This window comes from Calliphora vicina, chromosome 2, assembly GCF_958450345.1.
Source record: "Calliphora vicina chromosome 2, idCalVici1.1, whole genome shotgun sequence".
Lineage (NCBI taxonomy): Eukaryota > Metazoa > Arthropoda > Insecta > Diptera > Calliphoridae > Calliphora > Calliphora vicina.
The window spans coordinates 41,711,359-41,737,302 of NC_088781.1; the positions used below are offsets into that span (position 1 = coordinate 41,711,359).

A 25,944-nucleotide genomic window follows, 5' to 3' on the forward strand; every position below is an offset into this window, starting at 1 on the left:
ACAAATTCGAACATTTTCGGATTGAGTAATACAGTAACCGCCCTGATGTAATTAAACTCTTTTAATTTTAAGAAATTTTGTTGAACAGCAAGTATCATTAGATCAAAAAATGGCTTTGTCGAATCTTAAATACCCTCCAACTGCATACATATTTTTTATATGGGAGCTATAACCAATTATAATAGGCCGATCATCATAGAATTATGTATAGCGATTTTGGTATACATATATGGGGATTATTTATGACGAATTTCAACTTAATAGCGATATTTATGCTAATTTAAGTGATTTTATGTGGGGGCTATGGTCAAATATCCACAAAAAATTTTGTGTTGTGACTTCTTTTATCACGAAACTTATTGCTGAATTTTGTATGGATACTGCAATTCTGAAGGCATTTATAGACCATAGAACCATATTTCGGGAAGAAATTTGTATGGGGGCTAGGAGATATCATGAACCGATTCTTATAATTTTCACCAGAGTTAGTCCTTTTATTATAAAAATAACGTGTGTAAATTTCAGCATTTCTAAGTTTACTTTAATAATATCGGACTAACCGTTTTAATTACTATGTAGAGAAACGTCTAAAAAAAATCAAAATTTTACTTAAATTTTTTTAAAGAAAACCTCTCCATAGAATTTAAAATTTACATCAAAATTGTGTATTGGTTTAAAAAGCCTCTAAAATTGTAGTACTATTAGAAGAACGTAAATGTAGCATTAGTTCTCCCTATGTTTGAATATAACTTCATTGTGATGCATATCAGCAAACTTTTATGTCAATAAGTTTAATAATTTATAATATTAAAAAAGTACTATTAGAAGAAAAAGTATCAATTTCCCTTTTCATTCTTAAACACCCATCAAGTTTGAATTTTCATACGATCTACAAAATATTTGACTTTTTATACCCTTCACCTTTGTGAGAAGGGTATATATAAGTTTGTCATTCCGTTTGTAATTTCTACATTTTTCATTTCCGACCCTATAAAGTATATATATTCTGGATCCTTATAGATAGCGAAGTCGATTAAGCCATGTCCGTCTGTCTGTCCGTCCGTCTGTCTGTTGAAATCAATTTTCTGAAGACCCCAGATATCTTCGGGATCCAAATCTTCAATAATTCTGTCAGACATGCTTTCGACATGCTATTTAAAATCAGCAAAATCGGTCCACAAATGGCTGAGATATGAGGAAAAAACCAAGACAACCTCGATTTTTGACCTATTTCTGACCTATATCTGGATTATTAAGACATTAATATAGACAATATGGATATCTAATTATAGGTATTTCAAAGACATTTGCAACGACGTATATAAGACCATATTAAGTTGGACCTACAATGGGTCAAAATCGGAAAAAAAATGTTAACCCGAATTTTTTTTTTTACAAAAAAAATTTAAAAAACAAAAAAAAAATTTAAAAAAAAAAAATTTAAAATTAAAAAAAAAACATTTTAAAATTTGAAAAATTTAAAAAAAATTTCCAAAAAATGAAAAAGAACTTTGAAAAATAAAATTTTGTTTACCTAAAAATATTTAAAATTTTAAATATTTGTTTTTACGAAGTTACTAACGAAATAGAGCGGAAACTCCCCTGTCAAAGACCTAACTCAGTTGTCAGAAACCTAAGTGGTGAGAATGTATTGGTAGAAAAAACTATGTGGAAATAAAAACAACATACATATGTGTGATTATTTTGAGTAATTTTTTTTGTTTAAGTTTTTTTCTAGTTTCCACTCTATGTTTCTCTATGTTATTAACGATCTTAATATTTGAGTTTATTTGTACTTAAAATCCGATATGTTGTATAAAATATGAGTGATCATAGATTGAGCTTATTTTCTCTAGAATCTAGAATTTACGAAGTTATTAACGATTTTATTTCTTTTTTCTTAAATTAACGTAAAGTATACGTTACAGTAGTTAGAATTTAATATGTTGTATGAAATTGTATAATTTTAAATACTCCTTAAAAACTAGTACTCAGTAATAATTTCGGTTTATTCTATTTTTTCTAGGTCAAATATATATAATAAGTTCATTGTAAGTCTTGTGGTGCTATACGGTAGTAATAGAAAAACATTTTAAAAATCAATATTGCTTTTATGCTAAAGAATGTGACGACATCGCAATAATCAAGGGTTTGTTAAACCTATACTAAAAACCTTATATGAAACGATACTTATATGGTTTCACCAAATAAGAAAACAAATGAAAGAACAGGTATTAAAATCATTAGAAAATAAAATTTTATTTAGTATTGAAAATTTCCTTATAAACGTATAACATTGTACTAGTAAAATAATTATGAATATATTGAAGATATTAATTTTATTGGAATTAATTTACACCTGTGTTTCGGGTTTAAGTTTTACGGTTACCTCCAAAATCTACATGGATGTAAAACATCAAAAGAAACCCTTGGGACGCATAGTTTTTGGGTTGTTTGGCAAAAGAGCTCCGAAAACCGTAACAAACTTTCGTCATATTTGTTTGCGGGGCATAAATGGCACAACCTATGTTGGCTCTGAATTTCATCGGGTGATTAGTCGTTTTCTGATACAAGGCGGCGATATTGTGAATAACGACGGCACTGGTTCGACTAGTATTTATGGTGATTTCTTTCAAGATGAAGCATTAGATGTGGAACATCTTAGACCTGGTTATTTGGGTATGGCAAATCGGGGACCCGATACAAATGGTTGTCAATTTTATGTGACAACTGTGGCTGCCCAATGGTTAAATGGTAAACATACGGTATTTGGTAAAGTTATAGAGGGTATGGATACAGTGTATGCCATAGAAGATGTGAGTTGAAATACATATATGGAAGATGTAGTTGTGAGGGTATTAATTTTGGATTTTATAGGTTAAAACGGATACCGATGACCATCCTATAGATCCGGTTATTATTGTAAATTGTGGAGAAATGCCTACAGAACCTTATGAATTTTACCCGGATGATTTTAGGTAAGTCTATTTGTGATATAGTGTTGTTTGTAAATTATTAAAGTATTAGGCCTGGCAGTATAAGCCAAAATTAATCACTTCCTGTTCCTTAAACTAAATATGTGCACTAAAATTATTTATTTTTATACCCACCATCAAAAAAGATGGCGAGGTAGTATATTGACTTTTTCATTCCCTTTGTAACACATCAAAATATTTGTCGCAGACCCACATTAGTATATATCGATGGCTTAATATAAAAAAGGCGTAACTAATTTTTCTTTTTTTCAAAAATATCAATGAAAAAAGGCTGGTATTAAATAACTTCATTAAAATAAAAAATAAATTTTAAATGAGATATAAAATATGATGTCTCTTCTTATTAAAAATTGTTTTTTCCTTCTCTTGTAAAGTAACAAAAAATCGAGTTACGCCTTTTTTATATTAAGCCATGGGTCCCCATAAGAATCAAAGACTATAAAGCTATGTCCGTCCAAAAGTTGGTAGAATGATTTAGTTTCATAAACTTGTTTATGTCTAATTTCATCACGTTATTAATTATTATAAGATTACAATTATGAATGTTCAAGTCATTTTCTGAGGGAGACCTTGTATGGGAACTAGGAACAAATATTGCCTGTATTTCGCCATACTTTACAGTATAATTTCATAGTACTTAGAACTAATTTGTGCAAAATATTAACAGGGATGCCTCATAATAAAGATATTTATTACTGCCCAAACAGTATTCCAGGGGAAATTTGTATGGGGACTAGGTGAAATCATGAACCAATATTGCCCATTTTCAATAGCAAATAAAACTTATCAACAGAGTGTATTTGTGCCAAATTTCAGCCAGCTAGCTCCTTTGGTTTGGGCCCTATCGTGTTTTCAACAGACTGACATAGCTAGATTGTCTTAGAATCTTATGAGGACCCAGAATATATATAATAATGTGGGTCTGCTACAAATATTTTGACTTCAAATCAAATTAAATTACAAATCAATTTTTTTCTCTTAACCATTCCATTAAATAATTCATTGCGATTTAATTTCTTAGTACTTCATTCCTTTGAGAACTAATTCTTTATATAATTATTTCCTTAGAGAATCAATGAATTTTTCTTTAATTCCATTAATTTGAATAAATTTTCAAAACAAAACTGAAATTAGATTTGAATTAACAAAAATTTAACCATTCAAAGGTTGAAATGAATTTTATTTTATTTTTTACTCAAATATTCTTGTTTCTTTTTTAGCATCTTGGGTTGGATAAAGGCTGCCGGTTTACCATTCTGTAGTTCATTTATTGTCTTGATGATCTTCCATTACTTCTTCCGCCAATTAAATATGTATTGTTAAATTGTAAAAAAAATTGATTAAAATATTTAATTTTATTTCAATAAATGTATAAAATAAGCTAAAGAAATAAACAAAAAATAGATTCAAAAATTGTTTATAAAATATTCTGATGTTTAGGTACGATTTCTATCAATAATCACAGCTCGTAGCAATATCGGAAGTGTTGGACCCATATGTAACTGTAAAATGGAAAGAAAAAGAAAAATGTTATACGAAATATAAAATTGTTTAAAAAATAAAATATTTTTAGAGGTAATACTTGTTCTATATTCTAGAACTAGTCGTCAGATTTACTCTTTTGAATCAGAAGCCTGAAAATATCAATGGAAATATTGCGACTCTTGGGCTTTGGAAGCTATACTAATTACTGTTTGAAGTTTGATTCGCCACTTCACTTGTTTTAGAACTTATTGTTTTTTTAATTTGAACTTACGTTATTAATATAAAGATAATCCTCAAAACTTTGATTATGTTTATAATAATCATGTAAAACTAGTTAGAACTGATTATTCTAACTAGTTTTAGAAGTTGTTTTTATACCCTTCGCCATGAGAGGCAAGGGTATATATAAGCTTGTCATTCCGTTTATAATTTCTACATTTTTCATTTGCGAGTATATATCGCTGGCTTAAAATGCAAATGCTCTAAGTTTTTGAATTCTGTAAATGTATTTTTCTTTGTTTTCTATGCGCGTTTTTTTGGACTTAGAGCTTTTTCTATTGCTTAGTTTGTATTTTTTGATGGACTTAGGTCTTTTTCTTAGAACTTGTCTTTCATTTCTTATTTACTACTTCTTATACCCTTCACCATGAGTGGCAAGGATTTGTCATTCACTTTGTAATTTCTACATTTTTCATTTGCGATCCCACAAAATATATATTCTGGATCGTTACAGATAGCGAAGTCGATATAGCCATGTCCGTCTGTTCGTCTGTCAGTCTCTATGATGAAATCAACTTTCCGTAGCCCCTAAATAGCTTACATACATGATTCATACATCAATATATCGGGAATTCTTCCGACTCGGTTGCTATTAAAAATCTACAACATCGGTCCACAAATAATGAAAATACCAGGATAACCTAGATTTTTGGCCTATTTTTGATCAATATCTGGATTACTAAGTCATTAATGGGTATCTAATGATAGATATGTCAAAGTCCATTTCAACGATGTATATAAGGCTATAGTAAGTTGGACCTAAAATGGGTCAAAATCGGGAAAAATATATTTTAACCAGAATTTTTTTATTCATACAAAATTTTTTTTTTAATCTTTTAAAAATTAAAAAAAAATTTTACAAAATTTGGAAAAAACTTTTTTAAAAAGGGTATATAAGGTTCGGCACAGCCAAATATAGATCTCCTGCTTGTTTTTCACTAATAATTTTAAAAAAACAAAAAAAAAAAAAATTTGAAAAAAACTTTAAAAAAAAATTTGAATTTTTTTTTTAAATTTTAAAAAACTATTTTGAAATTTTTTTTTATAAATTTTGTATACCTAAAAATATGAAGATATTTCCATAAAATGTGGTTCATACACTTTTTTAGGCCCAAGGACGAATCCTATTGAAACTGGATGAAATCAGTATAATATTTCCTCTAACTTCTATACTTTAACTTTATACTATGGAAATCATGTCACCTAATTTCATGCCGATCGGTCTCTCCAAAATCACTTTAACAAGCATAAATCTATTAAAAATGTTGGTATACACATAAAATTCAACGCAAATAACTTTCATGGCGATCGGTCCATAATTAGTCATAGTTCCCAAATAAGACCCTCTTCCTAAAATAAATTATTGAAATTTTAACAGAAAAATATTTGACCGACCATTTTTTCTTACTTGTTTGAATACATGTCATTGAACAATTTGACACAAATGGTTAAACTGTACTTTTTATAGTGACTTAGAGCTTTTTCTTGTGATAAATTGTGATAAATTGGACTAAGCGCTTTTGCTCATCACTACAAAACAACAACAAAATGCAATAATCTAATGATATATATTTCAAAGTCCATTGCAACGATGTATTTAAGGCTACAATGGGTCAAAATCGGGAAAAATATTTTTTAACACGAATTTTTTTTTCTCATAAAATATTTTTTAAAAATAAAAAAAAAAAAATTTAAAAAAAAATTGGAAAAAACATTTTTTTAAAAAACAATTTGGAAAAAAAAATTTTAAAAACAATTTAAAAAAAAATTAAGACAATTTAAAAAAAATTTATAATTTTGTTAAATAAAAGTACATATTTAAAAAAAATATTTTTAAGTATAATTTGGTGAAGGGTATATAAGATTCGGCACAGCCGAATATATGTAGCTCTTGTTTTAATTTAAACTTACATCGATATAAAGATAATCCTCAACATTTTGATTATGTTTATAATGTGACTTCTGTGGCCGGAATAGTACAATAACCTTGATTCTTGCTTTCGACATAATACATTCAGTATTTGTAAATATTTTACAATGTGTAAAATGATACTTCTGGTCCATATATATGGATTTATTCAAACTATTATAATAGTTCCTAAGGGATTTAGGTTCCTTTCTCGTTACATTACGTTCATGTTGTTGCAAACGATTTATATCATAAGAATGGGCATGTTTGAGTTTGGGATTGGTTTCAGCATCCATGTTACGTTCATTTATATTGCGATAGGGTTTATCACAGGCAAATAATTTTTCTTCAGAGCGATAATAAATAAAATCGTTATTATCGGTACTATAAAGTAAAAATGAATTATTTTTTTTTTTTAATAATTTTGTGTTTTGTTCTAAAACTTACTTTTCCACAATTTCGAGATCAACCGTTAGTCCTGGAATTTTAAGAGCACATCTAGCTGCTGCTATTAATTCACCAGGAGCACCAATAAACTCCAATTCAAACATAAGTTTTGAATATTGATTTAAATATACTTTGTCCATATCTAAAATATGGGTTCGTAATTGAAATGGTAGAGATTGTATGGTAAAATGTTTTAAATTAATAGCAATTTTGTCATCATAACTATTTCGTTGCAGTAAATAGTTTTCATAGAGCCGGCTTAAAATTGAACAACTTACAGAGTTGTGACGTAAATGATTTAAAAATTTTTCTGTTTGCAATAATTGTTCCAAAATCCTAGAATTTGGTAAATCTTCATTATTATTTACCAGAATATAGGTTTTTATAAGCCTAAAAAAACGTTGTTCTCTTTTTATATCCCCAGAAGTTCTAGCGCTTTCCGATCCATATTCAGTTTCACTTGAATCTGCCTCAAAACTTTGAATGTCTTGTAATGAGTTTTCCTCTTCATCCATTGTTTTAGGATACCCTTCATCTTGTTCGGTAATTGATTTAAACATTTCTAAATAAAATATTTTTTGTAATAAACGATATTCTTCGGTAATTTCAAATGGATCTTGCTCCAGAAGTGGTAGTAACGGTTTAGAAATAATAAACATTGGCATTATTCCATGTCCACTTATATTTAATATTAATTCTTCACTCTCATTTATAATGATATTTAATTCTTGTTTAAATTCCTCATTAAAGCCCATAATACCTTCAGTTCGAATGGTAGTATTTTGTAAAGGCATTAACTGAAGCGTTTTGTTTTCTATTATATTGATATATCCTGTAGCGAGTTTAGGTAGTTTCTCTAGAGGTCTTGGTACTTTATTGATTTTTAAAGCAATTTGATAATTAGTTGTATTTTGAACATAGGATTTAGTGCGATATCGTTCATACCAAGGCTAAGTTAAAGAGAAAATATTAGTTATTGGATTCTTGGTTAGAAATTCTTGAAAGAAACTGTTTTTAATTACAATGTAGTATTATTCATTAAAATTTAAATGAATGGAATTGCGGAATAATCCCCTCAAAAATATCCACTATTTTATTTAAAATTTATGAAATCTTTATTTATTATACCCTTCACCTTCCCGAGAAGGGCTTATATAAGATTGTCATTCCGTTTGTAATTTCCACAATATAATTTTCCGACCCTATAAAGTACATATATTCTGGATCATTATAGATAGCTTAGTCGATTAAGCCATGTCCGTCTGTTTGTCCCTCTGTCTGTTGAAATCAACTTTCCGAAGCCCCCAAATAACTTACATACACGATTCCTACATCAATATCTCCAGAATTCTTTCGGCTGAGATATAAGGAAAAAACCAGGACAACCTCCATTTTTGAACTATTTTTGACCTATGTATATCTGGATTACTATTTTTTTTTTCACCAAAAGTTTTTTATTGCTGAATATTAAAAAAAAATGAAAAAAAAAACAAAAAAAAAACAAAAAAACAAATTTTAAATTTAAAAAAAACAATTCGAATAATTTTTTTTCAAAAAATTAAAAAAAAATTTGTTTACCTAAAAATATTTAAAATTTTGATTTTGAAGTATAATTTGGTGAAGGGTACATAAGATTCGGCACAGCCGAATATAGCTCTCTTACTTGTTTTCTGTTAATATAATAATTTCTGCAAACTATTACTGGATTTTACAGGATTCCGTTCATTTAATTTTAAATACTAACAAGAGAGCAACAAGAGATCTAGAGATTGTTAGAAGTGACATTATTAAACAATATATCTTACCCTGAGACCCAAATAAATGCTTTCTTTGCTTAATATAACGGTTTTATCCAAATTAACTAAAATCATCTCTAATTGTTGGGATTTTCCACCAACCACATATAATTGAAATAGGGCACGAACTTCAAAACCTACAAGAAAAATTCGAATAATTTTAATAAAAACAAAGATTTATTGTTGTGTTTCAAAAAAAATAATAAATATTAAAATCCGTGGTTTCATTTTAAAACAGTATGTGAATAAAGAAATAATTGGTTTAAGTATACGAGGCCAGAAGCTTTCAAATCCATATTTGTAAATCATGCAATAAGAATGTTACTGACTCATTTAAGACAATATTGAAATGAAATTAAATAATTTGAAATTCCAGAAATATTGGATGTATCTAGTTAATAGTACAAACCACCCAGCTAGTATTTTCGATCGTAGACGATCGGAGCTGGCGATTAAATTAATCGTCCGCGATATCGTATTCCAATCGCTCAAGTTCAGTACAACTGGAAAAACTGTGTTCTGATGCCGACTCTTCCATATTAGTCGTCTACGATGCCCCCAAAAGAATCGTTGAAGACTCTTTTATTCCTATTTCAAATGAGCATTGAATAAATCGACGTAATGAGTGTAATACGATGCCCCAAAAATAATCGTGTAAGACTCTTCAAGTCGTACTTTAAAAGAGCCTTGAAGCAATCGCCAAAAATACCTTTAATTGATTCTAAATTCTTAAGAGTAAGATACTAAATAAATAAATATTTAGCTTTTTTTGTGTTTTATATTCTTTAGTCCCGGTCCACACTGTGGAACATTTGCTGCAAAACATTTTTAAATTCTCCTTTGAAACTACATTCGTGTCCACACAGTGAAGTTTTTGCTCTTCAGTTTTTGACATTTCTGTACAGAACGAATATGTACGAATAAATGTGGATGACATACTCAACAAAAACTTCATGTACATGCAACAGAGTACCCTTTTCCATTCCTCTTTCCCCTTTCATCAACAAACTCAAATGTTTTGCAGCAAATGTTTCACAGTATGGATGGGGACTTAATAATAAATAAAAAAAAAAATTTCAGATAAAATAATATACACAAACAAAAAAAAATTCCTCAAAAAAGTTACAAAAACGTACTAATATGTATGCATGAGGACTGTTTTAACACACAAGTGTGTTTTTTTCGACTGTATCAATTCATACATATTCACCACGAACTCATAAGATTTTTCTACAACTTGACCAACAAATTTTTTTTTTAAATAAACATATTTTTTCACATTTATATCATTATATTTTTATTATTATAAAATATTCGGACCAAATTTCGTATTTCTAGTTCCATTAGTTTCGGTCATATCATGTTATTAACAGCGGATGTTCGCTGAGGAGGGTCAACGTATTTCCACATATATTTGTCCATATATGTTTTACCGATTTTTCCAAACATTTTTGAGAAACTAGAAACATTAATAATGAATTGCATACCCTTAGAGGTCCTTTTATTTTGGCTCTAACGCACTTAAAATTCAGTTGATGAAAAAAATTCAAGTATTTGTCTTAAATTGGTGCCCACCACTGTATGTATAATTTCTCTATGCCCATAACCACAATACCATAATAATAAATACTTTTTAGTTTGTTTCTACATAGATAAATACACATAGATAGGAAACTCAGTTGTCAAAATCCTAAGTAGTGAGAATGCACTAGTAAAAATCTATGTTAAAACAAAAACAACACTCGTATGTAGGTATGATTATTTTGAGTATTTTTTTTTGTTTGAGTTTTTTCTAGTTTCCGCTCTATGTGTATTTTTTATGATTTTCTATTTTTAGAATTATGTTATTATTTTTGTTTCTAGTATAATAAAATACTAAAAAAATACAAATTTCATAAGTGTTTTTTTTGATTTTGATCCATTAGTTAAATATTTGGAAAAGTTTCCATTGTATTGTCAATCACTACAGTTACATCTATTTACATACCTTTTCTAATGGCTGGAATATGTAAAGCGCACATTTCCTTTTCATTTGCTTGCAATACTCCACATTTATCAAAAAAATATACCGAGTTCCTAAGATCGCAGGTTTCAGTGCTCGGCAATGATAATACATAACTGTCTTCTAGTTTTAAATGACTCAAAATGTGATCCAAAGTATGATAAACACAAGTGTATTCATTCGATAACTCCCCGGCTGCAACAGACGTTGTAGAAGAAATCGCTGTAAATTTGCGATTCACAAATATTGTTTGCGAATTAAAATGATCTTCAATTCCATCAAGTTTTTCATTAAATTCTTCTTGAAGCTGTGAAATTTCCACATTCAAAGCATCATCAATTTGTGAATGTATATGATCTGTTGAATATCTGTTAAATCGTTGTATGATTTCACTATCATTCTGGATATGATTTCTAAATTTATTTTCTATTTCGAAACACTCAGGCAAAGGTGATATAGGCTCTTGGTTACACAATTTATAGCGTCTATTGATTAAATCTAAATTATCTATAATTTCATTTAAAATCTCCTTGATATTAATAGGGTCAGTTAAATCCTTTAAAATGCATTTGAATTTCTGATAGCGATGTGTCATATTTAATTCTGAATCTGCTTCGATATTAATGTTTTCCAGGTCCAGCATATGTATAAGATCAGATAAAATCATAGAAGCAACTTGCTGAGCATCATCTTCCTAATGGATTTAAAATTAATAGGTCATATTTTAACGTATTTCAATTAAATATTTATATAAACCTGTCTTATGTAATGGCATTCCTCTTTTAATTTTTTCCATTTATAAATGGCTGGAATTTCTCCGGTATTTACAAGTTCTATATAGGTACCACCTTCGGTGTTCTTTGTAAATAAAGTCACCTGGTTTTGTTTCAGGTATATTTTGGGTACAAATACCATTAATTTTAAACGAACCGATTTCTAGATAAAATGCATATTAAAATAGTCCTCAATCACATCGGCTTCAAATGTAAATAATACAATTATTTTTACCTGAACTCTTGAATTTGCATAACATGTTATACATCCTTCATAATAGGTATTTAAACGATTTCTTATAAGATCTTTATTCAACATAATGAAAAATTCTTTTGTTTCTAAACCTCCCATCGAAAAATACAATTCATTTACGTAGTTATGTTCAAACAATTCTTTTATTTTAAAAGGTCCAGTTAATTTTATATTTACATGATCCACACTATTCTCAGTAATATTCCTAAGCTTTACAGTTTCTAAAAAAAAGTTAAGACATCAAATAAATGAATAATATAACATATTACAGATTACACAGATATGAATCAGCTGGTTCCACTAATATGGCAATAGAAAACAAACAAAAGGAAATGTCAAAATGGAAAGAGGGACAAATATATCATAATCGTTGCGTATTGAAAATTTTACTTTTTCTCTCGCTCTGCTAAGCACAACGATTGAAAAGTGGAACGTCAAAATAATCATACAGTTTACATTACTTTTTTTGAGAACTGTCATTTGTTTAATATCTGTGTAATCTGTATAACATATATTTAAATTTACCAAACTGTTCGTGCTCCTTGTACTTATGTGTTCGATAATAATTCATAGTAATTTCTCGCCGATTCCACGAAAGCTGTGGCAGAATAAATGTTGCTGTCATTATAAAGCTAGACGTTTCCATATGTTTTACATCATTCTGATCAGTTAACTGTATTCGAAATTCACTGAATATTGTCGTTGATTCACAGCAGTTTATTAATATGTTAAAACTATTTTCCATTAAAGGAGGCACTATTAAATTATTAGGTTTTATAGTTAGTTTTACTTTCGATGAATTAATGCTGCATGTGGGTTTAGCTGAACATTTAGTTCGTGTAATGCTTAATCGATAATGTCGTAATCCTTTATTGACCACTTTTATAACTTTTATATAGTTTGGCTTATCTGCGTAATAATCTTCTTCCGTATTACATAGTATGCTGCCAATATTCAAGACATTAGCACGAATCTCAGGTTCAAAAAAGATTGGTATGCCTTTGACATTTATAGTAATGGGAATTTTCTGGAAAAATTAATCAAAATTTACATGTTAATAATTATAACATATATCAAACTGATCTTATGAGTTATTGTTATTTCAGTAATGACTTGCACATATTCAATAACATACTTTGCAATGACACCTACATATCATCTGTCTTCCTTAGAAGTAGTCGTATAATGACTTATTTATTATCTGTTATATAAATGCTTAATTTCTAGTTATTTGCATGAGCACAATGTGCTCAGCACATTCAGTTTTTACTGATAACGACTTATGTGAGACCTAATTATGAATGTGTTATTTAAGTCATTACTTGCAACTGCTTTTAGTGACGGCATATTTATAAGCGTTTGTGGTAGTGACATCACCGTGTTAAAATAACGAATCAAAATGTATTTTAAATCGTTACATGGCAATGAACGTTTTTGCTGGATGGAATTCGCTGCTGAGATAAAATGTACTTTCCATTCCTATTATGTAAGTAGTGAAGTGACATAAATTAGCATTTTAAATCGTTAAATGGTTTTGCTGGGAATATTATATTATTTCAACTCTATGTTCGAATCGAAATGGTTTTCTCTTCTGAGATAAAATACAAATTAAATGAAGCGGTTCGGATCAAGGCAAATTCATACAAGGTGGTGGCAGTTCTACAAAAACAACAATTGGTCTTAACAAATGTCAAAAAAAAGAAATGAAAAATTAAACAAATATGTATTAAAACTTAATATAGTGAAGATAATTGAATAATGAGGGCTTTACTTATTTATGTAAAAAATAAAAATTTGGTTAATAACTATAGAATAATAAGCAGATATTGAAATATAAAAACAAGCTTTGACAGAAGCAAGAACCAAAAAAACAACTCCACCTTGTATAAATTCGCCTTGGTTCAGATTTTATTGTCATTTGTATAATCTTGTTTGTATTTTACAGTTATTTTCTATTCTTCTTCCTTGCCATTCACAAACGAATGTGATAATTTCGGTCTTAGTTCGTAAATATAAGAAAAACTGACAACTCTAACTGAGAGAGAAAGAGTGAAAATATGAGAGCTTTAAAAAAATAGCAGTGCAAATAAAATAGATTTATCTGTTTACATATATACATATGTAGATTGCATTAGATTGCATAACTAGTGTTATTTCTAAGCCGAGAATTTGTGAGAAAAAGTATCGGAAGGTATCAGCTTATGATGTTGTGATTCTTGTTAAGGGGATATTGCTTCCTACTATCAGTGAAATCATGAATGTAGTATTAGGTAAACTATCGTCTTGGCATGTATGGAAGGGGGTAGGTCAGCGCTCTTTACTAGAATATATTTGTTTTGCTTACTCGTAGCCACCAGATATACACAACACAAATGTGAACGAAACTCGTTAAAATTATGAAATAAAAAACTAAATTCTTTTTACTCAACTTTAAAATTTTCTCCTTGTGCCGACCACCCCTAAAATGTAAAGTTTAAAATGATGACAATATTTTATATTACCGTTAACTTCACACTAAAGCAGTGGTCGTGTCGAATACATAAGAACTTCTTCATATTTATATTATTAATGTTAAAAATTTCAAAATTTTCGATACGTTAACGACATTTATAATAATGTTGATTATGCAAAATATACCTCTATAGTTGCAAATTCCATTGTTATATATAGTACATTTTTATATGTTCCGGGATCTTTATACAATAAATTTAAAGTAATATACATAGCTTGACCAGTGGGAGCCAATTGACCACCGCAGGGTTCTATAGATATGTCAGTATCATCTTTCTGAAAAACAAAAACATTTATGTATATTTTCGTATTGCTACTAGGTAATGTAATAATTATTATCATAGAGAATTACACAAAGACGAGACACTCCGATTTGTCAAACAAAAATGCAACAAATCATATATCTGGTACAATAACAAAATACATTGACTAACATGTATTTTGTTGTTGCAAGAGTTTGGTTTTTGACAGTTACGTCTCGTGTCTATTTTACCCTATGATTATTATTATAAAATTATGTCAAAATTCTTTATATTTTGGAAAATACCTGCGTTTCCAGTGTTTTTAGATCAATTACCATTATTTCGACAAAAATAGGTTAATTGTTTTAAAAAATATTACTCATAAAACCCATAATACAACGGTTTGCTACCGATTCAAAGTGGTTAAAAGGTATCACTGCTGTTATTTCGGTATTGGTAAAGGTAATTTCGATTTGACATAAAAGATTAATCAAGTTAACAAAAATTATAAATAAAATTATATTAAGGGTCCCCATGTAAATGCTTAAATGCCCAGTAATCTGTGCATTTTTACACTGTCGCTAATGAAATGCAAAAAAGATGTGTGGTAATTCGTTTGTACAACTTTAATAAGTTTGCGTGACACTTTAGACTCAAAAAACTTGTGCATTTGATGAATCAGCTGTTATTGTTTACTTTTATTTGTGAAAAATAAAAATCAAATAAAATATTTTGTACATGTGAAAATAGTGTGTCTTTAGGACAGAAAGAATGATTAGATTGAATGACATTGTGTATGAAAATATTAAGCAACAACTAGAACATAAGCAAAATCTTCAAAACTATGTTTACCATCGTTTCTTTCAAAGATTTAACTTTGTGCTGGTTCGCATACGTCAAGTATACTTGAGCAAGTACGGTAACCAACTATGATAATAACTGATTTCATAACATGAATTATGGGTGGTATGAGTAATTTGTATTCTTGCGAAAAGCACAGATTAATTATTTTGAAAAAATATTAATCATACAACCCGTAGTTCATTTTTATTAAAAACAGTAAAAGAATAAATGAAAATATGGATTACGGGTGGTATGAGTTATTTTTTTATTGATAATTGAGGGGTTTAGAAACAAAGGCTGCAATTTCGTTTCTGTGATAAATAACAAAACCTGTATCTATAAAGGTTCTCTTATTTATTATATAAAATGTTTTTTTACACAGTATTTTGGAATTAAATGAAAATGTAATGGAACATTTTAGTTTATATTAAAGACATTTAATTAAATGAAAATGTAATGGAACATTTAGGACATTTAATTAAAAACAAACGTTTTTTTTAAAAACTTAGTATTATTCAGGTATGTGATGAATAACGATTTACATGCAAAATCGATTTGAAAACGACAAAAGGGGTGATGTGTTTGTTTGAATCGTTTTGTCATATTAGTTTCAAATTCGAATTTGTTTAAAAGGGAATTTATCGAAATTAAATCTTCACATTAATTACGGTAAACAAATGGAGAGTTGCTTATTTTGTTATAAAAATGATACGTAATGAAACAAAAATTGAATATGAAATCAATCGAAATTCATCACACCTAAATTGATTTCAGTTTTGAAAACGATCGAGCACACACTATTCAATTATCTTCACTATATTAAGTTTTAATTCAAGTTTTTCACGGGAATTCCCGGGACGAGAAATTCCGAAATCCCTGGAAATTGTGCGAGAATTCCCGAGAATTATTTTCCTCAGTTTTATTTAATGTTTTTTGACTTTCTCTAAAAGATGCTTAAAGCTCCAAAACAAATACAGAAGATTTATACAGCAAAAAAAAATTAAACCAAATAGTTCAATAACATATTCATTATTCAAATTATTCCAAAAACTTGTGAATGTTCAAGGCTGGCACTGAATTCTATTCCGATCGAAAATGGAATTATTTCAGTATGTAGCTTTTTCACAAAGAGTAAAACGAAAATTTTTGAAATAAAACCACCTTCGGTTAATTTGAATTTTGTTTAATATTATTGGGTTTTCTAAACTTTACTTAAAATTTTAATTAACATCTTTACTTAATTTTTGATTTAATAAGCAAAACATTGCCAATTCAAAATTAAAAAAAAATAAAATATTTATTTTTTGCGAATTACCAGAATTATTTGTAGTCTAACGAAGGTAGAACAAAATCTAATGGAAATTGAGGTCATTCTGATACAAATGACAAATGGTGACAGGTTTGTATATAACCACAATTAGAAATCGAGTCAGTTTATTTCTTTATATTAAATTTGTATTGGATTTTTGTATGTGTATCCAATTACATTTTAAAACCAAAGAATTTTTTTTTAGATTTTTAACGAAGTCTACATTGTTAAAATTGAATAATTTGTTCTATGCGGGAATTCCCGGGAAATTTCAAAATGAATCGATTTCCCGGGAAATGAAAAAGTGCGGGAAAAGAAAAACTCTAATTTTAATGCATGAATGTAGTAGAGTAATAATTAAAGTTTTTCGCGAAAATACATAGTGATCTATTAACACTAGGATCAATGGCACATTTATGTTTTCCCTTTTTTCTTTTTCTACGCCATTTCCAATTGTATTCCAAAAGTTGCAAAACTAATTTCTAAGAATATCACAAATTTTCGATTATATTTCAGAATTTTCTAATTGAATTTCAGTATATTCCAATTACTGATTTCAAGAATTTTCCATTTGTATTTTCGAAATTTCTAATTGCATTTCAAAAATACGAATGGAAATTTCTGAAATAGAAACAGAAAATTATGAAATACAAATGGAAATTTCTTGAAAATAATTGGAAAATTCTGAAATACAATTAGAAAATTTTGAAGTATAAATTAAAAATTCTGAAACACAAATAGAAAATTCTGAAATACAAATGGAAATTTTTTGAAATTCAATTGGAAATGGTGTAGAATATATATAATTTCTGCAAGAAATATACTAACCAATTTTAGATTAAACCACGTAGTGGTGGGTGTAGCATTTTCTATAAATATATACAGTTTTGAAAATACTAAAACATCGACAGTTTTTACTATAGATCGAGGTAGAAAATTAACTTTTGGTGGCAAAACTTCTGATTTAATATGAAATGGATAACAGGCATTAACTCCCACAAACTTTATGCTAAAAAAAAATAAAAATTTAATAAAATCAAATACATTTTTATAAAATCTTATGAAATTTGAATCATTAATTTATTCTTACAGTCCAGCTAACGTTATAAAACCCAATTTATTAAATTTTACTTGACATGGTACATAGATTTTTGCACCAGGTTCAATAAAATATTTCCATTTATTATTTGGAAATTTCATGATACCCAAATTGGAATGTGGCTAAATGTTTAAAAGAAAGGAAAATTCAAATAAATGTTAAAGTAAACAAACTCTCTTAAAAAATACATACAATAACATCATAATAGAAAAAACCACCAATACAACTATTATTTTCAAATGACATTTGAAAATCATAAAATTCTCCCGCATACAACTTATCCTGCATAATAACGACATTGTCCCATATGATTTCTGGTATCGCACAGTTATATTCAATCCATAGTTTAGAAATCATATGATCTGTTTCAACAATTTTAACTGAATTAGTATTTCTATTGCCTGATGTAGCTGGCATGAGAGGACAAACTCTAAGCTCCACATATTTGTGATGATAGCCGATTGCATTTGGTATGACAACAATTGAGATGACTTTTCCAGTATTTGGTTTGAGGCGAATAATCTCTGTATTACAGTAGATTTCTTTTGGGTCTGTAGGTAAAGAATTCCAATCCATTTGAGTGTAATTTTTATATTTGTCCATGTCGTAAAAATAGGGAGTTTTGAGAAGAACATTTAAAGCTTCTTCGACAATTTGTTTCTCCAGCTCAGGTTTATCGAATATTTTAATTGTTTTCAAATAAGATACAAAGTTATGGGCCATGTCTGGTATTAGATCTACAAATAGTTAATAATTTAAAACAAAACAATGATCGGCATAAAGATAACGAAATCGGATAATTTTGATGAACTTCGTTGGCATTCGTGTAGTTTATAGGTAAATAACCTCTCATATTCAGCACCTGGTGGCTATGAGAGCCGAACACTGTTTTAAATACTCATAATTTCAACTTACCTAAAGCTAACTTTTCAAATTCACTACTACAAGACGAATTATCCTCCATTTGTGAACGTACACTCATTAACGAAATTTGTGGTTCATCAAAACCAAATTGAAACTTAAGTTCCTCTATTCCAGATAGTGTATTTTCTGGATCACTATCAGCTTTTGTACACTGTTGCAAATAATGAAATGGATCATTAACTGTTATGGGCAAATGTTCCTCTACATTGCGTGTGTTTAAGACCAAAGGTATTTCGTTGCCATCATCTTTTACAGTACATTGTACAGTTAAAGGCACCGTCAAAGGATTCATTAGTAATACTAAACGCTTTTGAGGCATAGCGATTGGTGTAACTCCTAAATCTATAATGTCGGGAAAACATTTAACGCGTACATGTTTAGAATATCCCCTGTGAATTAAATAAATTACGAAGAATATTTATTTAATTTAAATTGATTTTTTTTATTATTTAAAAGTTAAAAAAATACAAAAGATTTACTTACTTTATAATCATTGAATAAATGCCACCATTCTTTACTTTAAATTCCATTTTGACCATAAATTTCCCAATCACTGTACAATAAAATTGTATTTGAAATATGCCACTTTGGTGGGGTTTTAAAGTTAAACCTTCGTTTGGTGTTGCAAATATATGAGCTGTGTCCCGATTTATTACATCGTATAAATTCACATGAGCATCGCACATATCTTTTCAAGAAAATTAAAATATTTAAATTTTAGAATATTTTTATGTACACAAGGATTTTTTGATATTAAATACAGAATTCGAGTCAGGTTTAAGATCATAAATATTTATAAAGCTTATTTTAAAAATGTATTAAAATGTATCAATATTAGTAAAAAGCTAAAAAATTCAATGCATAAGTTGTTATTTTATAGGAGTTAATTTTTTAATTACAAAAATCCAGGAAAACACTTAGAACTTGTTCTAAAATAACTAGTTCTAGAATGAGTGTAATCTGAACCTCTTCAGATTCATTAATAACAGCCTTGGAACTAGTCGAAATTACTTCTGAAACCAGTTCAGTGGAACGGTATTGTGCTTCTAAAACACTTCTATATTGTTTTTCCAATTGTATTTCAGAAAATTCTAATTGCAATACAAATGGCAATTTCTGAAATACAAATAGAAATTTCTGAAAAACAATTAGAAAATACTGAAATACAATTAGAAACTTTTTAAGTATAAATTAGAAAGTCTGAAATACAAATGGAAATTTCTGAAATAGAAATTGGAAATTTTTGAAATACAAATGGAAAATTCTGAAATATATGTAATTGGAATATTCTGAAATTCAATTAGAAAATTCTGAAATATAATTGGAAATTTTTGAAATTCAATTAGAAAATTCTGATATTTAATTGGAAATTTCTGAAATTCAATTGAAATTTTTTGAAACTTCTGAAAACAATTAGAATTTGTGTAGTTCTATCCGGCCTGTCATACATTTTGTTCGGAATGTTTGCAATTCCGTAGTTTTTATTCCGATCGATTTCGTTTTAGGTTCTTCAGATTCCGCGTAATTTATTAATTCCAAAAATATTTAATAATTCTGTATTTCTGATATTAATTTGACAGTTTTTTTTATATTAAAACAAAAGTGAAGTGTTTGGTGCAGAAATTGATTAAACATTTTAGAAAAACAAATAATTACAATGAAATATCAATTCCACTTTGAAAACTGAAAATGGTTTCATTCCAAAAGAAATTTTCGTTTTACTTTTTCTGAAGAAGTGAAATACGGCATTAATTCCATTTTCGATCGGAATGGAATTCTGTGACAAGCTTGTATATATCGCTTATTAGTTCAGAAACAACTTTTTTGAACCAGTTTAAAAAAAAACAAAATACTTTATTCCTGAATCGAACTTTAACATCTATTAAAGATGTGAGTATGGAAATAAATTAGTTGCGTATTCAACTAAAATTTCAGTAAATAGTATACAATTTCTTTCCAGCTGGTATCTAATAATCATAGTATAATTTGCTCCGACATTCCCATCTATACTTTCTTACTTGATTTTTATTATTTTGATAGTTTTCCCCATGACACAACAATATAAGGTACACTCCACAGATTATTACAGATATGCAACAAATGACAGTTGTCAAAAAAGTTTTCAATGGTTGTGATTTGCAGAGCAAGAGAAAAATACAATTTTCAATAGGCAACGAGTGTGAAATATATTTGTGCCTCTTTTCAAACCACAACCATTTTCTTTTTTTATTTTTCTATTGAAACCAGCTGATTCATATTTGTATAATTTGTGGTACACTCATTACAAAATAAATTCTCAATTATACAATTCTTGTAACGTCAAACAAAAGAAGATATGAAAAAATATGAAAAAAATTAAAATCAAAGCGTTATAGGGGTAAATATTGAAAACTCTCCCTAGTGATTCTACCTTCTACAATTATTGTATCATGGTTTTCCCTTATTATTAATTTTTAAAATTCTAATATAACTTTGACTAAAATTTTGTTATTTATATTTAGTTTTACCATCACAATTAACTGCCTTAATCTGAGCACAATGTTCTTCACCAAAATATACTTGACGCAAATCAAGGACTGCAGGCAATATTTCAATTTCAGGTCCCATTATTTGACCCCTTAAACAAATGTTTCTTTGTTCAGCTTTCCACGAAATCGTTAGACCAGATACTATACTAAATGGTGGAATATCATCGTCAGTTGGTAGGAAATCCTTGTGCATAACAGGACGAAAAGTTATTTGTACAGAATAGGAAGAATTTGCTGGTATGGTAGAACAATTCGGTTTAAATTCAAAGTGTCTAAATGGAAATTTGTCAATAGGTTGATTTAGAATTTCGCCTTTATCACTTATTTTCATATCATTGAACTCAATTTGTGAATTATTTGATTTTTGAATTGTTGGTTTAGTAGCTTTCTGGGCATCAGCCTCCATTGAATTAAAGTCCACATAAAATACAATATCATTGAGAGACTCATTGCATATAGAAAATTCTGTACTTTCTTCACGTTTAAATCGTAAACTACCAAAATTAATATTTATTGTATCAATAAATAAAGACCATTGTAAGGGTTCATGTCTAAAGGGTATATCAAAATTGTCACCTATTAAAATTAAAAAAAATTTGTTATAAATTATTAAAATTTTCAAATAAATTAAGGCAAAGTAGTGCTATTATAAAAACATTCTTTATTTACCCATATTAAATTTCAGTTTCAGACAATCATCAACAACTGCACAGTCCTTGCAATAAAGTTTTAATAATATTTTACTATAATCTTTCTTTAAAATATTAAATGACTTGGCTTGAACTGTAAGATTTAAATTTGAGCTATAAAGTATAAAAAACATTTTAATAGAAACAAGTAAGAGTTCTATATTCGGCTGTGCCGAATCATATATACCCTTCGCCGAAGCATAATTTATTATTGGGTATATGACTTAAAAAGTGCGGGATTTTTTAAAATGTTTAAGACATTTGTACAATATAAATTTATTCAAAGTATTGGCCATTGTTAGCATGACCTTTTCCCACCTTTCTGGCAACATATGAATTCCGAGCCAAAAGAACTGATCATCATTTGAGGCCAAGAATGAATAAAGCCAGTATCGGATAATCTGTTCCAAAGTGAAGCGTGTCACATAGTGAGCGTTCTGCATCGATCAAAACAAATAGTAGTCGGACGGGGCACTGTCTGAACTATAAAGCGGGTGAGGCAAGATTTCCCAACCACTTCATTCTAAATACTTTTTAACAGGTATTGCAACATGTGGCCGAGTGTTGTCATGATGAATTTATTACATCGGTCAATGCTCGCTTCAAACGACTCAGTTGTGTTCGGTACAGATTCCCTGTGATGGTCTGGTCAGATTTCAGCAGCTCATAATAGATAGGGCGCTTTTGCTCCCACCAAATACAGGGAATTACCTTAGCGTCATGGAGATTTGGCTTTGGTGTCGATTTGGCTGGTTGGCCAAGATTCACATACAATCTCTTACGCATCTGTTTATCGTAATGGATCCATTTTACATCGTAAGTAACGATTCGGTGCAAAACTGATTTTCTTTTATAGCTTCAAGAATTATTTCAGACATGCAAAATCGTCCTTCATTGTATCTCGTCTTCAATTCGTATCGTACTCAATTTCTCTGCTTTTGGATGAATCCTGCTGCTCGCAAACGTCTTGAAAATTGCTGCTTGAGTAGCTCCCAATGATTTTGCAAGCTCTTGTTGAGTTTTACAACAATCTTCCTGGAGTAATGCCTCCAATTCTTGGTCTTCAACCTTTTTTAGCTGACCTGGTCGATCTTTGTATTCCGTGTCAAAACCGCACAAACCATCTGTCGCACGTTGAAACCGATGGAACATATTCACCATAAGCTTTGGTGAGCAATCGGTATGCTTCAGCGGCACTTTTTTTCAAATTAAAGAAGTAAAGCAAAACTTCCCGCAAATGACGCTTTTTTGGTACAAAATTCGACATTTTCCAAGCAAATATGTACAGATATGTACATTCAAAATTACATATAAGTTATTAAAAACAAAAACCGCGTTCAAAAAATACGCCATCTATTGTAAATCCCGCATTTTTAAGTCATACACCCAATATAAAGATTGAAAACAAGTTATATAGTTCGTTGGAAATGTCTTGCATTTGATAAACATATTGAGTTAGTAATCGAGATAAAGGTATATGAAGGGTATAATAAATAACAAGTGAGATTTATTTTTCTACTTACCACTTGATATTAAATTGCAACTTTTTAGCAGATTTATTATACAGTATCATTTCATAATAAGTGAAATTTTCAGCAGTTGTTGGGGCAAACTTTAGGCTGGATGGCAAGGAAATACGATTATCATCTTTGGTCAATATTATTATGGGTATAGAAAATATCATATTTGGATGTTGGCTGCTTAAAAATACATGACGACGTCGATTTATATTTGATTTAGCTATAGGTTCAATACGCACAGTTATTTGTAATGCTTGATCGGGTTGCAGAAAGTTGTCAGTTAATTCGGTGGGATATACGCGTACAGTGGTATCACTACTGTCCGTAGAATATATTAAACGTCGTTTATACTTTTATGAAAAGGATGTTGGCAAAGTGAATTATAGGAAAATCATGTAGTTTTTACAATTTTGTATGTAACTTACCAGACCTTTATTGGTTATATTTATAATGGACTCGTAGCTGTTATTGACTTTTAAGCTCTTTTTGTAAATAATAACTCTGGGTACAATTTTTAAAGTTTTTACCAGATTATCAGTATTATTGTTGAAATCTATGAATGGAAATGAAGAATTCTAGTTATTTTTATTGCATTAAGGTTCATCTGTCAACTTTTTAATGTGTTTCAGAAAATTATGAGTGTTCCGGAGTTAGTTTTAAATATGACGGATTTAAATAATTGACCTATCGTTTATGATTTTTTTACTTACATTGCTTGGCTGGACAGCAATAAGTTAATTGATGTTTTTTGGATTTAGAATCTCTTTCAATTTCAATAATGGGCATTTTAAATTATTGTTGAGCCCCAATTGTAAGAAAAATATTTAATTTTAATGTTTTTTTTTTTGTCAATATAAAACAAAATATACACTTATACACTGTCGCATTTATTTCCCAAGTTAGGGTATACAATAGATTTTTTGAAATTTGTATTTTTATACACTTCACCTTCGTGAGAAGGGTTTTCATTTCCGACCCTATAATGTATGTATATACATTCTGGATCCTTATAGATAGCGGAGTCGATTAAGCCATGTCCGTCTGTCTGTTGAAATCAATTTTCTGAAGACCCCAGATATCTTCGGGATCCAAATCTTCAATAATTCTGTCAGACATGCTTGCTATTTAAAATCAGCAAAATCGGTCCACAAATGGCTGAGATATGAGGAAAAAACCAGGACAACCTCGATTTTTGACCTATTTTTGAGCTATATCTGTATTATTAAGTCATTAATATAGACAATATGGATATCTAATGTTAGATATTTCAAAGACCTTTGCAATGACGTATATAAAACCATAATAAGTTGGGCCTACAATGGGTCAAAATCGGAAAAATATTTTTTAACCCGATTTTTTTTTCACCAAAAGTTTTTTTTCGCTAAATATTAAAAAAAAAATTGAAAAAAACAAAAACAAATTTTAAAATTTAAAAAAAAAAAATTGAAAATATTTCAAATTTTTATTTTGAAGTATAATTTGGTGAAGGGTATATAAGATTCGGCACAGCAGAATATAGCTCTTACTTTTTTTAATATACATATACTGTTATTTACATATTGACATAGCCATGTCCGAGGCGTAATATAATCAATATATTCGGCCCACAAATGGCCGAGATATAAGCAAAAAACCATGACTACTTCGATTTTTTACATATTTTTGATCTATCGCCCATGTTCTGGAAAACGCAGCGATTTGCTATTTGTTTCAGAATACACTAGGGTTTGAAAACGCCAAATTTCAAGTGTTTTCGTTTGTCAGAACACCTGTTTGCCGTTTTCAAATCGAAAACGTAAGTTTTAAGCGATATGAGCTTTTCAGAATATGAGCGTATATCTGGATTACTAAGTTATTACCATAGACAATATATAACGCCATTGAAATTTGGAAAGATAATGGGTCAAAATCGGAAAACCTATTTTTTACCAAAATTTGTTCACCCAATTTTCTCTTTTTACAGAAAATTGTTTTTCACCCAAACAATTTTTTTTTCAAAATTACAAACAAAATTTATTTCACCAAAAATGTTTTCACCCAAAATTTTTTTTAACAGACATATTTTTAATCTTTATCTTAAAGTATACTTTGGTGAAGGGTATATAATATAATATAGCTCTCTTACCTATTTTAATTAATTTTATGAGTGTGTTTATTTTTTTTGTTGCTTTATTAAAGAATTATTCTGTTGACTCTTATGCAATTTATGATTTATGTGACATTTTTCAATTCTGGAACGAATCAGTAGTTTTTATATGCGATTTTTGCGGAACGAGACTAATAGAACAAAACAAGCTCTGCATAATGTAAGATTATTAGAAAACGAAGTAAGTAATAAG

The 25,944-nt window shown here is 28.9% G+C and overlaps 2 protein-coding genes across 2 annotated transcripts; one reads left to right on the plus strand and one right to left on the minus strand.

Moving 5' to 3' along the window:
• The first annotated feature begins 2,315 nt into the window (after positions 1-2,315).
• ninaA (neither inactivation nor afterpotential A) lies at positions 2,316-4,332 on the plus strand. The gene is made up of 3 exons (XM_065500723.1): positions 2,316-2,816; positions 2,878-2,978; positions 4,217-4,332. Exons 1-3 carry the CDS (start codon positions 2,316-2,318, stop codon positions 4,317-4,319), a joined length of 705 nt encoding a protein of 234 aa, XP_065356795.1. The 3' UTR covers positions 4,320-4,332.
• Positions 4,333-4,338: 6 nt separating this feature from the next.
• Positions 4,339-24,425, minus strand: LOC135951140 (uncharacterized). The gene is made up of 19 exons (XM_065500724.1): positions 24,316-24,425; positions 24,031-24,158; positions 23,609-23,955; positions 22,066-22,199; positions 21,376-21,972; positions 19,352-19,556; positions 18,860-19,257; positions 18,137-18,681; positions 17,936-18,066; positions 17,674-17,854; positions 14,578-14,727; positions 12,466-12,967; positions 11,923-12,161; positions 11,671-11,850; positions 10,900-11,608; positions 8,922-9,049; positions 7,117-8,066; positions 6,672-7,053; positions 4,339-4,498 (listed from the first exon to the last, which is right to left on the minus strand). Exons 1-19 carry the CDS (start codon positions 24,389-24,391, stop codon positions 4,433-4,435), a joined length of 6,048 nt encoding a protein of 2,015 aa, XP_065356796.1. The 5' UTR covers positions 24,392-24,425; the 3' UTR covers positions 4,339-4,432.
• Positions 24,426-25,944: the final 1,519 nt, after the last annotated feature.

Excerpts from the sequence above, each read along its gene's own strand:
- ninaA (XM_065500723.1), top strand. The coding sequence starts at position 2,316 with ATGAATATATTGAAGATATTAATTTTATTGGAATTAATTTACACCTGT. Across the intron at positions 2,817-2,877 it reads CAGTGTATGCCATAGAAGAT|GTTAAAACGGATACCGATGA; the intron begins GTGAGTTGAAAT and ends TGGATTTTATAG. Across the intron at positions 2,979-4,216 it reads TTTTACCCGGATGATTTTAG|CATCTTGGGTTGGATAAAGG; the intron begins GTAAGTCTATTT and ends TTTCTTTTTTAG.
- LOC135951140 (XM_065500724.1), bottom strand. The coding sequence starts at position 24,391 with ATGCCCATTATTGAAATTGAAAGAGATTCTAAATCCAAAAAACATCAA. Across the intron at positions 18,067-18,136 it reads TTTTCTATTATGATGTTATT|CCACATTCCAATTTGGGTAT; the intron begins GTATGTATTTTT and ends TTAAACATTTAG. Across the intron at positions 7,054-7,116 it reads GATCTCGAAATTGTGGAAAA|TACCGATAATAACGATTTTA; the intron begins GTAAGTTTTAGA and ends TTTACTTTATAG.